This window comes from Ovis canadensis, chromosome 14, assembly GCF_042477335.2.
Source record: "Ovis canadensis isolate MfBH-ARS-UI-01 breed Bighorn chromosome 14, ARS-UI_OviCan_v2, whole genome shotgun sequence".
Taxonomy (NCBI): domain Eukaryota; kingdom Metazoa; phylum Chordata; class Mammalia; order Artiodactyla; family Bovidae; genus Ovis; species Ovis canadensis.
In genome coordinates, this window is record NC_091258.1 from 63,391,773 (window position 1) to 63,406,800 (window position 15,028).

Below are 15,028 nucleotides of genomic sequence, written 5' to 3' on the forward strand. Positions count from 1 at the left end.
ACTGTATCTTGTGTTGGCAGGCGGGTTCTTTACCACTCATGCCACATGGGAAGCCCGAGAGGTATGAATGAACAAAAGGTGCCCTTTCTTCCTTTGCTCTGTGCCAGATTCAGGCTGGATCAGTATCCTGCCAGGTTATCTGTGGGCTGTAGTGCCCATTCCCAAAGAATTCTAATTCCATCCAGACTCCTGAGCACCCATGCTTCCCCTACGTGCTCTTCAACACCCAGAACCCTCTTCCAAACCCTTATAATGAACTTCTCCAAACTCTCAGGGCTCCCCTGAGATGTTCTCAGAATCTTTTAGGGTGGTGCTTATCACACTTTGCCATCCCATGAAATACGTAGAGAAGAGAACTTGGGGGATAAAGAGAAGATGTTGCTTGGGTCAGGAGGGGACAGCCTGGGGCTTCAGACTCCCCAAGTCCTCCTTGGGTGTTCCAAGAGCTGAAGGGAGTAAGAAGAGTGAAAATTTCCATAGAACTTACTAGAAGGCACGGTTTCAGGTGCTTTGCATGAAACTAAGTCATTTGATCCTTACTACAGCCATTTGAGGTGGGTTGTCACCATTAGTAGGGCTTCCCAGTTAGCACAGTGGTAAAGAATACCACTCCTGCCAATGCAGGAGACACGGGTTCGATCCTTGGGTCAGGAAGATCCCTTGGAGAAGGAAATAGCAGCCCTTTCCAGTATTCTCGCCTGGAAAATTCCATGGACAGAGGAGCCTGGCCAGCCACAGTGCATCAGGTTGAAGAGTCAGACCCAGCTGAGCAACTGAGCACGCAGGCACTCAAGGCACCATTAGTATTCCCCTGAGTAAATGATGTAACAGAGACCCACATCAAGGGAAGATCATTTGCCAAAGGCTGCACAGCTGGTGTTTTAGTTATCTATATCCCCAAAATCCAGTAGCTTAAAACAACAGGCCTTTTATTACTTCACATGGTTTCTGAATGTCTGGGGTCTGGGAACAGCTTGGCAGGCTGATTCTGAATCAGGGTTTCAGTGAGGTTACAGTCAAGATATCAGGGGGGCTACAGTCTGAAGGTTGGGACTGGAAGCTGGCTCACTGACACAGCTGTGGCAGGAGGCCTCAGTTCCTCGCCACGTGGAACCCTCCACAGTGCTGCTTGAGTTTCCTCGTGACATGGTGGCTGGCTTCCCCCAGATGAGCATCCCAAGAAAAAGAACAAGGAGGAATCCACAATACCTTTTCAACCTAGTCTCAGAAGTCACACACACCATAGAACTTCCCTAACAGTCCAGGGGTTACGACTCTGCACTTCCAGGAGGCATGTGTTCAGTGGTTTCCTATGCGACGTGGTATGGCAAAAAAAAAGTCTCACACACACTATCATTGGTACCAAGTCAGAAAGCAGTGCTCTATCTTTTGAAGGGAGGAATGTCAACGAATTTGAGTACATATATATATATATAATTTATTTCTTGGCTGCACTGGGTCTCTACTGCTGTGTGAGGGCTTTCTCTAGTTGCAGAGAGCAGGCGCTATTCTCTAGCTGCGGCTGCATAGCATGGGCTCTAGGTCATGCGGGCTTCAGTGGTTGTGGCACGTGGGCTTAGTTGCCCCGCGGCATGTGGAATCTTCCTGGGCTAGAGATAGAACTTGTGTCTCCTCCATTGGCAGGCAGATTCTTAACCACTGGATCACCAGGGAAGTCCTGAGTTCGTATTTTAAACCAACACAGCTTGCAAAGCTTTGATGCTAGAGTCTGTCCTGAGAAGCCATATTGGGAAGCTTTGCTCTAGCAAAACCTCACTAGAACATCACCCCACACCTAGAAAGATTTCCCAAGACATCTTCCAGCTCCTGAGTGTCTGTTCCAGGACTCCCCTTAGAAACTTGTGCAAATTCCCAAATCCCCATAGGTGCCCCCCTCGAAACTGCTACAGTTCCCTCCACTCCCATGAAATGCCCTCAGTCCCGAGTGTCCTAAAATGCCAAGCTCCCAGGAGGCTCCCTGTCTGAGCCCCTGCTCAGTGTCCCACCCCTCATTCTGCTGCCCTAGGTATGCCCTGATGTCCCGGTGCTGGGAGCTAAACCCCCGGGACCGGCCAAGTTTTGCAGAGCTGCGGGAAGACCTGGAGAATACGCTGAAGGCCCTGCCCCCTGCTCAGGAGCCGGAGGAAATCCTCTACGTCAACATGGATGAGGGTGGAGGTCATTCTGAACCACTTGGAGCTGCTGGAGGAGCGGACCCCCCAACTCAGCCTGACCCTAAGGATTCCTGCAGCTGCCTCACCGCCGCCGAAGTCCATCCTGCTGGCCGCTATGTCCTCTGCCCTTCTACAGCCCCTGGCCCCACCCTGCCTGCTGAAAGGAGCTCCCCAGCAGCCCCAGGGCAGGAGGACGGCGCCTGATACCACCCTCCACCTGGGACTTCCTCTCAGGACCCAAGCTAGGCACTGCCACTGGGGGACCCGCCCCCTACTTTCCCACTCCAGACCTTAACCCCAATCAGAGCCCTCTCTTCCCACCTGTTCCACTTCCATCCCAGACAGATCCTCTTCCTTTTCCACACCTCAGTGTCCCCATGAGTAAAAGAAGGGGATTGGACTGAAATCCCTGAGGGCCCTCCCAGGTCTAACATTCCAAGATTCTAGATTCTAAGGTTTAAAGAGTCTAGATTCAGAGGTTTCAGAGTTTCAGAGCTGAGTCTTTGATTCTAAAGACTTGGAATTCCAGTCTCTAATTCTAAAGTGCTAAGGTTCTAGACACAGAAGTTCTAAGGCCTACATTCTAAGGCTCTGAGATGCTGTGGCCCTAGATTTTTCTGGTTCTGAGATTCTTCATAAAGCCCATGAAATTTTAGGTTACAAAGCTCTAAGATTCTATTTCTAGAATCTAAGGCTCTGTGATTTTAGATTTTATTTTTCTAGGGTTCTAAGTCCTGAGGGTGTAAGATACTAGATCCTACAATTCTAAAAATCCTACAGTTCTAGACATGGAGGTTCTAAGGTCATATGTTCTAAAATTTGAAGTTCTGAGCCTCTTAGAGTATAACTTTTCTGGTTTTAAGACTCCAGATCATAAGCCACAAGATTTGATCTTCTCAAGTTCTAAGATTCTAATGATGGTCAGTGACAGAGTCTAAGGCTTTATGATCCTCGAAACCCTTGTTATGAGACTGTGGATCTTAAAGATCTAAAATGCTAGCATCTGCAATTCAAAAGTTCTAATAGTCTAAAGATGGAGGTTCTTCTAAGGTCTAATGTTCTAAGATGTGATGTTCTAAGGCTTAGTCTAAGAACCTAGAGTCTCTGTGTCTAAGATTCTAGATCATATGCTTCAAGATTCTAGATTATTAAACTCTAAGATTCTAATGTTGTTCTGTTCTGTGTTCCAAGGCACTCTAGATCCTGTTGGTCCAAGATTCTGGATCCTCAGCATCTATGGTATAGATATTCCACAGTTAGTGGTGACAAACTGGATGCCAAAGTTCTAATCATTTTTAATTTTGGACACCTTTAAGTTCTATGCTGCATCTTCTCTTTCTAGGATTTTAGTTAAGGGTCTAGGAATTCATGGTTCTAAGTCTTACGATTCTGAGTTCCAAGATTCGCATGTTATAAGATTCTAAAGGTCTAGAATTCTAAAGTAAAATTCTGAGGTTCTTACCTTATAGTTTTATCCTGTGTGACCCTTCCCTTCTTAGCCACCTCTGCTTCCTCTTCCTTTCACGTGGGGGTGTGCCCCCTCAAACCTGTGCAATGCAATAAAGATGCCTCCTTTCCCCAAAGGACAATATCCCTCTTTTGGGGGCCATATTGCCCCCCATCCCCGAGCCAGTCCTTTATGCCCCTTGAACAGAGTGTGAACCCTGGCACCTCCAGTGGGGCTCAGATCACATAAAACTTTGTAACCATGCTTCTGTCTCCTCTTGTCTCCACTTGGCTGTCATATGGCCCTTTTCCCAGGCAACTCAGCTTGTGTAAAAAGGAGGGTTTCGTGGGGTCTTGGAGTTCTCCCCTCACTAAAGAGGGTAGATGTGAACAGATTCAAAGACAACAAGGACAGGCAAACAAAGAAAAGCGGACTTGCCAGACTCGACGAAACCCCTAGTGAGAAATAAGCACATAGATACTCACAAGGTCACACAGAGATCCTCCCTATTTCCCAAAGTAACAGACTCTTTTTTTTTATTTTTTACAGACTCCTTAATTAATGGACAAACTCAAGCACTCTTGGTCACAAATACAGAGACACAAATTCAGACAGAGAAACACAAAATTACACAAACATGTTTACAAATATGCACTGGCAGGCGGTCAACCAAGAATAAGAAGAAACTTGAGTAACTAGAGGAAAACAGATACAGACACAAATACTCAGACATATAGAGTACCTAGGGGGCTTCCCAGGTGGCACAGTGGTAAAGAATTGCCTGCCAATGCAGGAGGAGCAAGAGATGTGAGTTCGATCCCCCGGTCAGAAAGATCTCTTGGATAAGGAAACGCAACCTAGTCCAGTATTCTTGCCTGAAGAGTTCCATCTACAGAGGGAGAGTGGGAGGCTACAGTCCACGGGGGTGGCAAAGAGTCGGACATGACCGAGCGCGCGCGCGCGCGCACACACACACACACACACACACACACACACACACAGTACTTAAAGGGGACTCACAGACCCAAACATTCAGAGTCACATAGAAACACAAGCACAGAGTACCTCCGATAACCACGGGCCCACAAAGGGATTCCTGCCAAAACAAGACCACTGTGTTTTACAAGAATCGCAGGCATAAGTTCCTGGGTGTGTCTAGCAGCAGACGGAGGAACCCTTGGCAGCGCCCGGACGCCCCCCAGTGGTAGGTCCTGAGAATGAAAAACAGTTCAATCCGGGCCACAAACTTTTTTAGAACAAATCATTGTGGGAAGCTGGGAGGAGAGAGGAAGTCGGACGTGGGCGAGGGGCGGGGTGTCTGGACTGGAACCTACGGGCCCACGTGAGTGTCTGTCCCGCTTCTGAGTGGGTGCTGTGTGTCTAGGTTGCCGTGGTGTAAGCTTGTAGTGTAACTGTCCTGTGTCTATATCATTTGATGCTGCCTGCTTGTGCCAACCTTAATGGGCACATCTACATCGCAGTTTGGTGTACTATCCCCTGAATGGATGCATCTGATCCTACACACGCCATTTGTTTATCCATGTTGTGTGTGCGCCTTTGTCTAAGTAGAGGTTGTGTATGGCTTTCGTGGGTTTTAGATACGGCTCCGTGGGCAGCGGGCATTTGCATTGCGTATCCCGATAGTGTACCTTCCAGTTTTGTGTCTTTTGAGTTAGGCGACAGGGCTAGACATTGTGAAACTGTGGCGTTTAACAGCCTTAACTACGGACCTGTGTGTTTGAGCTTAGCATACTGACGCCAAACAGGCGGATCTACTGAACAGTAATTTATAGAGGATTTGGGTAGAGACCCCTGAATTTGAGGTCTTTCCGGAGGGAAAGGCTCTATGATCGCGTGCTGAGCGTCCATTCACTTAAGATACCAACCATAAAGACAGCTCAGCTACGATTGTGGAAGGAGGCGCTCGATGAAATGTACTATCAAAGGGGAGAGGGTGCGATTCCCCGTTATAACTTTTCTCCCGCTGTTAGTCTAGCTTTTATTTTCAAATCTTCAGGACTCTGAAGTCAAAGGGTTGCTTTTCTTACAGGCAACTGAGTTTCTTCCAGATTAAGAATAATTTATCTACTTAATCTCGACTTCACATACTTCCTCGACAGCGAAATTTGTAAGGCCGTCTGCAACCAGAATGGCCAATCTGTTTAGGTTTTCCTAAAACGATGCAACTATACTAGCTTTAGTGAGATAAGTCAGTAACTGAGATTGGTGGACAGATTGTTTTGAAACCGCCCTAACGGCAAGGGGCAGGTCCTTAGTGAATTCATCTCTTTCCGGTTTCTTAAAGGCAATCGTGAAGGGGGGGCGGGGCGGTCTGCCGACTCTCCATTTGATTGGTTCTGGTGGTTTTACCCGCTTGGACTCCTCTAGGGGCGGGAGATTTAGACCAATCAAGATATGTGTTACAGAGACACTAGTTTGATGAAAGGACCGCGCAGGGAAGGCCGTGCGGTGCTCATTCTGAGACCACATCACTGATTGGCCCAAATCTTTACTCTCGTTCCCTCATTTGACCCTACGGGAGCGGGCGCGCTAGCACTACCCAATCACCGCGCGCCCCTCCTCCCTCCTTTTCCCGCCCTCCCGTTTCGATCCCGGCATCGACGTAGTCCAACGCTTCCTCCCCGGCAGCTCCTAAGCCCTTTCATTGCTGTTCTTTTGAAAGACGCGCTCTGATTGGTTGAGCCCTTGGGCCCGCGCCCGTTGTCCCTATGAGGTGGCCAATTGGCAACTGTGTTACATCGCCCTGGGCCACGGAGGAGGGGGGAGGTGGCGGCGGCGGCCATTTTGAGCCGCCGCCGCCATTGGAGTGGGGGCCCCCCCCCTTTCCCCCTTCGCCTGCTGACAGGAAAGGTTTAAGGGGGACAGAGCCCTGGGAGGCCGGGCCGGGCTCGGGGGCCGCCCCGGGGGCCCGGGCCATGGATGTGCGCCGTCTGAAGGTGAACGAACTTCGCGAGGAGCTGCAGCGCCGCGGCCTGGACACTCGCGGCCTCAAGGCCGAGCTTGCTGAGCGGCTGCAGGCGGCGCTGGAGGCCGAGGAGCCCGACGACGAGCGGGAGCTCGAGGCCGACGACGAACCGGGGCGACCCGGGCGCAGCAACGAGGAGGTCGAGACCGAGGGGGGCTCCGAGCTGGAGGGGACCGCGCAGCCACCGCCGCCCGGGCTGCAGCCGCACCCGGAGCCCGGCGGCTACTCGGGGCCGGACGGACATTGTGAGAGTGCGCGGGGCGGGGGCCGGGGAGCCCGGACTCCGGGCCGAGGAAGGGCTGTGGGACGCGGGAGTCCGGCGCCTGAGGTCGGGGAGACGGTCTGAGGATCGGGGGATACTTCTCCCCGCCGCTGAAAAGGATCAGGGGACAAGGCCCGCGGGACGACCGGAGGGTGGATCCTGGCATTCGGCGCAGGGAAGATACTGGAGTGGGGGCTCTCGTTTTCGGAGATGAGGAAGGTCCGGGGTGGGGGTGTAGAGGATTCCCGAGCCTACGGCTCAGAAACCGGAAACCGTGGTTTTTGGAACCGAAGACAGTCGGAAGAACAAGGAGATCTCTTTTAGTAGACTGAGATCTTAAAGATGGTGATCTTAAGATTTGGAGCTGGGTAGGCTTGGGAGCCGTGTTTTCAGGGCAGGGACCGTTTTGAGGATGGAGTATCCTGGAGTTTGCTGCTGGATGGGGTACCGGGGAATTCTCATGTTTTGTTATTGGGATGGGTTGGTAAGATGGAGTTCCGGTGTCTGGCCAGGGAGGGTCTGACGGACTGTGCGTTCTAGTGGTTGACTGGGGAGCTTTTAGGGGATGCGAGAGACTATCATGGGGAACCCCTATCTGTCTGAGGACGGCCTGGATTGGGGGGGTGTCTCAGATCCAGGGCTGAAAGGCCAGCCTTGAGGCATGGGCAACCTGGGCATTTGATGCTGGCCATCTGGGGCCCTTTTTGGCTGACTTCTAGAGACGGTATATGGAACATCGATGTCCAGAAGCTGGTGGGGGAGAGAAGGCTACTTCACTGGGTGAAGTACCTGGAGGTCTGGAGCTAGGAAACCATTGGGGACAGATAACGCAGTGGCTCCTGCTGAATGGTCTTAGATTAACAGTATGGGGTGTTTGGAGAAAAAGAGTAGCTGGGGGTGGGTGGGGTAGATAACAGTGGAGTTTGAAGTTGAGGGATTATCTGGGGGGTAGAGGATCATGCACAAGAAAAGAGTGTGTAGCTGGTGTGTCAAATATAGAGAAGGGAAGAGTGTATGATGTGGAGGGTGAAAGCAAACTTGTTGACTTGGCAGGGTGCCGCAGGGTGAAGGGGGTGGTGTTTCTGGGGCTGAGCATCTCCATGAGAGGGCTCCTCGGTCCCCAGAAGCAGAGTTTTTGTGTGTGTGTGCCTAGGGATTGGAGAGGCCTCAAGGGGTGGTTGAGAACCTCTACATCAGACACTCTGAAGGAGAGGAGATGGAGTAGATCTGTGACTTTCTGAAGGGAAGAGACCCTGGTATGGGAGGAAGTAAATCAAGTTAAAAGCGGATGGCTTTCTAGCAGGACAGGACATGGTGATTGGAAAAGTTGAGTAAGTAGAAAGGACTCTGGCATCCAGAGTTTGTATTATTTACCTGAAAAAGAGGGTACCCTGTGCTGTGGGACTAAAGAAATGAGGAAAGCCAGAGGATCAGGGAAGAGACTAGATTTGGAGTTGGCACAGGGTATTTACGTGCTTTCTTAGAGCAGGGCAATCTGAGGGTAGATTTGGGGTGGAGGGTGGTTGTCTAGGATTCAGATGCTGGGAGGAGTACTTCCCATTGCAGAGACCTGTCAAGGAAGGAGCAGTAGCCCAGTGTACCTGCCTGGGGCAGGCAAGACCCTGGCAGGAATGCTGATGGCTGGAAATTTCTCCAAAGAAAAGTGATATGCTGTACGGCACAGCTCTAGACTCAGATTTTTGTCTTGGGCAAGTCACTTCACCTCTGAGCTCTGGCTTCCTTGTGTGTAAAATTGGGATGTAATAATAGTGCCCCCCTCCCCACTTGGGGATGAATGAGATTACGTGTGTAAGGGGCTTAGCACTGGTTCTGCCTGTTATTAGGAGGTAAATGTTTTAGAGGACAGAGAAGGGCCCCAGAATCATAAGCTGCTCTGGGCGAGGCTTCCTCTGTGAACACAGGAGAGATTCTCGGAAAAAAAGATATGAGTCTTTTGTGGCAAGAACAACACTGTGCTTAGGACCTGGAAGAAACAGGATGGTATGAAAGGGCCCCCTGTGTTCTAATTAAGGAGTTATTCTGTGTCTTCCTTTCTCTCCTACCCATTACAGCAAAATCCTTTGAGCCCCTTTTATGCCCCCTTCCAACCCTGCCTTCAGCCCTGGTAAACAGACCTGTAGCGAACCACGTGATCTGTGTGAGTTTCCTCCCTTTGGGCCGCACCTGGTTTGTGCCCAGATACATTTGTCCTCTGAGAAAGGATCCAGTCAGTTAGCAAGCAGCAGAATAGTCTCTCCTTCCCCATGGTTCTGCCTCACTGGTCCTGGCACAGCCACTAGTAGGGCCCTGGAGGCGCCTTGCAGAGCCTGCCCCTGGGGTGGAGAACCTGCTTGCTACTCAACCTAGGTTTCCAAAGTTCTCTCTGGGTTTGGCTACAGGGTTCTCCTTGAAGAAGTTTCAGGTTTTAGTCCTATCTCTGAGCTCTCTCATGTGTCACCCCAACCCCAGGAATGTTTTCTCCATTCTCATCACTGGGTTATCGTCACTTATGTATCCTTTGAGTCCAGGCTTATCTGTTACTTTCTGGGTCCCTGATCTCAGCCCCTGGTACTTCTTCATAGCCCTTAACACAATACAATTTTTGTACTTTCAGATTTGTTTAATGTGTGTATGTCTGACTAAGCTGGAACTTGTTCTTAGTTATATCCTAGCATGTGGTGTATAGTATGTACTCCACTCCATGAATGGTTGATATTGTTTTTCCTTCTTTTTTGGCTGCATTGCACAACTTGCGGAATCTTAGTTCCCCAACCAGGGATTAAACCCTGGCCCCAGCAGTGAAAGCACTAAATCGTAACCACAGGAAATTCCCTGATGTTATTATTCTTGCCACCCTTCAGTTGAGTTCCTCCTGGACCCACAAAAACACCTTCCTGAAACACTTCCTGCCTAACTCCAAATATTTTAGGGCTTATCCCTAATGAGTCTGAAGGCCACTATTATCATGACTCCTGTTTTCTTAACAGTTCCTTTCCTTCCTCCCCCATTTCCCCTTCAACTGAGATGGTTTTCCCTTATCTTTACAGCTATTGCAGGGTGGAAGAAATTCATAAAGAGAGTTGGCTATGCAGGTGGGAATAGTGTATTGGGTTGGACAGAGGACTGGTTTGTGTTCTGAACAATTTTTAAGGTTGTACCCTAAAGGCAACTCCCTAAGCTTTATACTGTGTCAGAGAACAGCTGGGCTGGTAATTTTTAAACTGTGTTCATGGAGTTGCCCCCCACCCCAGTGGGGACTTAGAGGGGAGGTCAAGTTGGACCCCTTCTCCAACTTTCCCATCTCCTTGCTCCAACCAAAGCATTTGTGCTTCAGTTGGTTTTATGTGTTAGCATTCTGTAGAACCTAGTCACAGATAGATCTCTTAACTTTTGAGGGGCAAGAGGGCCTGTCTTCAGGCAGCTGGGGCCCCTGACTGCCCAGGTGGGTTTCCATCTGAAGGTGTTTTCACATCTTTTAGCCTCTGGAAGACTGATTGTCCACTGTGGGGATGGCATCGTTTTGTATTAAAAAGCTACCTCTAGTCCCAAGAAATACCCTTCTAACTGGCCATTTTTTGTTTTAAGATGTCATGGACAATATTACCATGCAGAACCAATTCTATGAGACGCAGGTCATCAAGCAAGAGAACGAGTCAGGCTACGAGAGGAGACCACTGGAAATGGACCAGCAGCAGCAGGCCTATCGCCCAGGTAGGAAAGCGCATGTGATACATCTCTTTTGAAGGAAATGTAATCTATGTGTGGGTGGCCTCTACCTTCTGCCTACTGCCTGTCTTCCCAGAAACTTTGTATCTTCCTTTCAGGCAATACTTTGGGCTTGGTCACTCTGGCAAGATCTTTTTGAAGGGAAGAACTTAGTCTCTCTCATTCGCAAGTGTTAGGATAGGGGAGTCTTCAAAGTATCTGTCATCAGATGTTAGTACCAACATCTTGGCGAGCTTAGACCTGGAGGCCAACATCTGAGTCCTGCTTAGAATCTTAGAATGCTGAAGTTAGAAAGGACCTTCGAAATCTAGTATTTGCCATGTTCTGAAGAATATTGTTCCAGGAGATATTGCTAAGGACTTCTCAGAGAAGAGTTCCTTGGCCAAATGCATCTGAAAAATGCGGCATATACCTTGCCACCTCTGGGAGAGTCACTGTGTTCATGAAAGATGCTGAGAAGTCCTGGATTGGGAAAAACTGCGTCACATTGTTTAAACCCAGCGTTTCCCAAATATGTAAATGTGTCTTTGTAGAACAGTTTTCTACAGTACAAGCTTGGAAAGCAAAATTATAATGTAGACCTCTCCCCATTTTACAGATGGGGGAGGTCAAGGGCTAGGGTTAGATCCAGGACGTTGAACTGGCTTCTGGGCCACTGCTCTTGGCTGATCAGCAGCACTCCTTACCTAGTGTTTGGGGAGCGGGTCCTCCTGTCGGATACCGACCGAGCCAGGGCTGACTCCCGGTCTTGTGCTCCTTCCACTGTGCTGTGGCCCCAGTGCCTTTTCGTGGTCAGTCTAGTCGGTTCTGTCTGATTCCATTCTGGTCCACCCACAAAGTAAAATCCCCGGACATTTCTTGTGATTGGCTCAGGGTTTTAATGAATGTAGGTTACAAACTGTAGATTTGTGTCAGGCTCTGTGAGACTTGTGGGATCATGTGGCCCAAGGAGACTGTTTTCTGTGCAGACATTTATCAGGGCCTCCCATGAGCCCAGTGCTGTGATGGGAACCAAGGAAGCTCTGTCCGTGTGGGTGAGCACCATCTCTGCCCTAGTGAACGAGGAGCCTTCTCTGAGATTTTGTCTGTGTGCCAGAGCCAGGGAGTGCTCCAAGGTGGTGTTGAGTTGAATGCTGAAGTGTGTAGATGTGATGTGAGTGATCCACAGCATCCATAGATGAGGTGAGTCTGAATCCACAGTTTGCTCTCAGTAGGCATGGATTCTTGGGATCTGCCTGAGCCTGGGACATTCTTGTGGTCCACAGTGTGTTATCCCATCCTGACTTCCTATTTGTGGGGTGATTTAATAAGGCCATCCCACCTGTGGGCTGACTTACATGCATACCCTCCCTTCTGGAGTGCTTCTGGGCTAATAGTGATTAAAGCCCATGGAGTTACGTGGGGGACCACAGCACTGCTGAACTGACTTTCCCCTCCATTGCTAGACTGAAGAAGCTCGGTAAGAATTGAAGTGAAGAGATTCTCTGGGAGAAGAAATTATAGAATGCAGAATTGTGAAATGGTGGAAGTCTTTAGGGCTCCCTCCTACTTGGTGCATGCGATGGTAGCTCCCAGCTTTCCCAACTTTCCCGTGCCTTTGGCAAAGTGGCCCAGGCAGTCATTCGCCTTTGAGTAGGCCCTTAGAGAGCTTCTCCTTGTTTAGTGCTAAAGTTCCCCTCTCCTTCCCACGAAGCCTGAGAATTTTCTGACTGACATCTCTCATCCTATCAACTACTGGTGCTGCTGGGCCTGGATGGCCATCCCCAGCCTCACTTTATTGTAGCCCTGTCCTCCAGTACAGCCTTTTGGGTTCCCTGAGCAGGCTTCCACTGAACCTAGCAAGAGCCTTTGCCCAGACCTCATCACCATAGTCAGGATCCTGCCAGTATCTCCTGAAGTAGAGGGGACCAGAAAAGTGATAACTGAAGAGTTTCTGAGTGTCTTAACCGTCTGGATTTGTCCTGACTGTAGAAGTGAAGACAGAGATGAAGCAAGAAGCACCCACCAGCTTTCTCCCACCCGAAGCATCTCAACACAAACCAGACAGACAGCAATTCCAGAGTCGCAAGAGGCCTTATGAAGAAAACCGGGGACGGGGGTACTTTGAGCACCGAGAGGATAGGAGGTGGGTCTCTGAGGCAGTGGTCATCCTTTTTCCAATAGGTCTCAATGTCTGTAGCCCAATGCCCACTGGGGTCTTTTTACTAGCCAGGAGGGCAGAGCTGAGGTCTCCCTGCCCTCTCACTCTCCCCCATTTCTTCCTATACCCACTACAGATTCAGCTCTGCTAAACTTCTGATCCTTCCCTCAGTTTCTCCTTTCCCATTACTTGAAGGATGAAGTTCAAACACCTTGCCGTTCACATGTGAGATGCCAGCCTGCCTTTTTGTCCTTTGCCCCACTGCCCTGCATATGACCTGACCTGAGCATATGGTAGACTAAGCTCGTCCAGACTGTCCCAGGGAGGACCCTAGCATTAGACTCCACACTTCTACCCCTTCCCCTTATTCCCGTATGTTGGAAACCACCAGTATTTTCACATAGTCCGTTTTAGTATTTTGGTTGGAATAAATTTCGTTCATAATTTAGGACACTTTTAAAAGAGAAGAAGACAAAAATGGGTCATTTCAAATCCTTTCAGATGTGGAGTTTTAGGAAGCCTGGAATACGGACAGATTATAATAACAGATTTATCTAAATTTTCACAGATTGCTGTTCCTGGCCCAGTACCCTCTGGGCTACTGTAGCCTCCCATCAGTAGCAGAGTTCAGTGTGAAGGCGGTGCTCAGCATGTAGAGGGGTGGATCAGAATCTGAGGGTGTGAGAGAGTGGTATTTTTCAAAAAGTTCTCCAAATAATTCTCATGGCCGTCTTCAGCAGAGCACACCCTCTCCAGTCTCTGACCCCGCCCTGGTAGTTAATAGTCATTGCTCTCATTGCAAGAATGTAGGGTTCCAGAGTTCTTTTGCTAACATCTGGGAGGAACTTGAAATCCAGGAAGCAGCTTGTAGGCCACTTATAAATTCCTGCAGAAACTTGAGGTCCCTTCTTCCCTTGTCCGTCTGTTCTCCTGTGACTGATACCTCTTTATGACGCAGGGGGCGATCTCCTCAGCCTCCGGCTGAAGAGGATGAAGATGACTTTGACGACACCCTTGTGGCCATTGACACATGTGAGTCCTTGGAGTGCCTGTTCGATACTGTCTTCAGTCAGTGCAAGGAGACTGCCTTTACCTTCACAAAATCCACCGTCCAGAGCAGTGTTAGTTCAGATGTGAGAACCAGCAGAGCCCTGGAGTCAGGGTGTTGGTTTGGAGATAGAAGATTTACTTCAGCTCTATCTGTGAGATTCGGTCAAGTTATTCTACTTCTCCAAGCTTCTCTTCAGAGAGGAAGAATCCTGCTCTTATACCTCAGGGGACTTTCAGTGACATTCATCAGAGAGCAAGTTGGAAAACCCTGAACACCCTGTAAAGTTGTCATCTAATCAAGAAGGGAACCTGAGTGCTGCTGGGGAAACTTAACTCATTGACAGCCGTTTCCCCAGTTTCCATCCGCTGCTCACGTTCCTGGTGAAACCAATGCTGCCTTGTCTCCTCAGGCATTAACCTGGCCTGCCCTGCTCTCTGTCCCCCAGTTCCGTTTTGTTTCCTCTAGATAAGTGACTTCCCCCTTGACCGTGCATCTAAATACTTGGGGGAACGAATATAGAGGTCCTGTCCCTTCTCAGGCCTCCTCAGATAGACTCTTAAGTGGTAGAGCCTGTGAATCTGAATTGTTGAACACACCCAGAAGCCCAGTCAAGTCTGAGGACTGCACTTTTCAACAGAGCAGAAAATTAATAGCAGTTCATTCGTGTACTTGTTTATGTAGCTCGTGTTTATAAACCAATGGCTACATGCTTTAAAAGAGGTAAAGACATCTCGTATACAGTCCCTTTTATCACAGGAGCTAAAGGATTCAGAGTAAAACGGAGTGTTAATTTTTTAAGTATTGGGTGGCAGTGGTTCATGAAGCAGCATCTGATTAAATGCCAAATGTACAGACGATGGCACTCAGCCTTTAGAGAAAGGAGAGAGCCTACTGGACGAGACAGACAGGAAAGACTTTCCTAGAGACGTGGGTGGCCCCTGGCAGAGTGGGGAGTCTGAGCAGCAGAGTCCTGGGCCCACGCAAGGAGCTGGGAACCTGTGGCGCACCTGACCGTGGTCCTGGGTGGCGGGTGTGGATCAGGGTCAGCTGTTGGTGCCGCTCTTGGCAGCGGGAGCATGACTGATATTCCACACTGATAGAGTTAGCATGGGAGATGGTTGAAGTTTATGGTGTTGGGAATTAATCTTTTCTAAATTCTAAAATCACCTGAGACTCTAACCTTTTAAATTCTAGAATCACTTGAAAGGATATTGACCCTCTCCCTAGCAAGTGTGCATGCTG

The 15,028-nt window shown here is 49.4% G+C and overlaps 2 protein-coding genes across 6 annotated transcripts in view; both read left to right on the top strand.

Annotated features, from left to right (window-relative positions):
• AXL (AXL receptor tyrosine kinase) overlaps positions 1–3,885 on the top strand; it is a 36,241-nt gene extending 32,356 nt beyond the window's left edge. For both annotated transcript variants that reach the window (XM_069550815.1, XM_069550816.1), the window contains one exon: positions 2,027–3,885. In XM_069550815.1, coding sequence (XP_069406916.1) covers positions 2,027–2,378 — 352 coding nt within the window. In that variant the 3' untranslated portion in view covers positions 2,379–3,885. The remainder of the gene's footprint in view (positions 1–2,026) is intronic.
• A 659-nt stretch (positions 3,886–4,544) lies between these two features.
• Positions 4,545–15,028, top strand: part of HNRNPUL1 (heterogeneous nuclear ribonucleoprotein U like 1) — a 34,251-nt gene continuing 23,767 nt past the window's right edge. The window contains exons 1-4 of one of the 4 annotated variants that reach the window (XM_069550814.1): positions 4,545–4,825; positions 10,455–10,580; positions 12,567–12,720; positions 13,694–13,767. In XM_069550814.1, coding sequence (XP_069406915.1) covers positions 10,460–10,580; positions 12,567–12,720; positions 13,694–13,767 — 349 coding nt within the window. In that variant the 5' untranslated portion in view covers positions 4,545–4,825; positions 10,455–10,459. The other 3 variants (XM_069550813.1, XM_069550811.1, XM_069550812.1) reach the window with 3 other exon arrangements.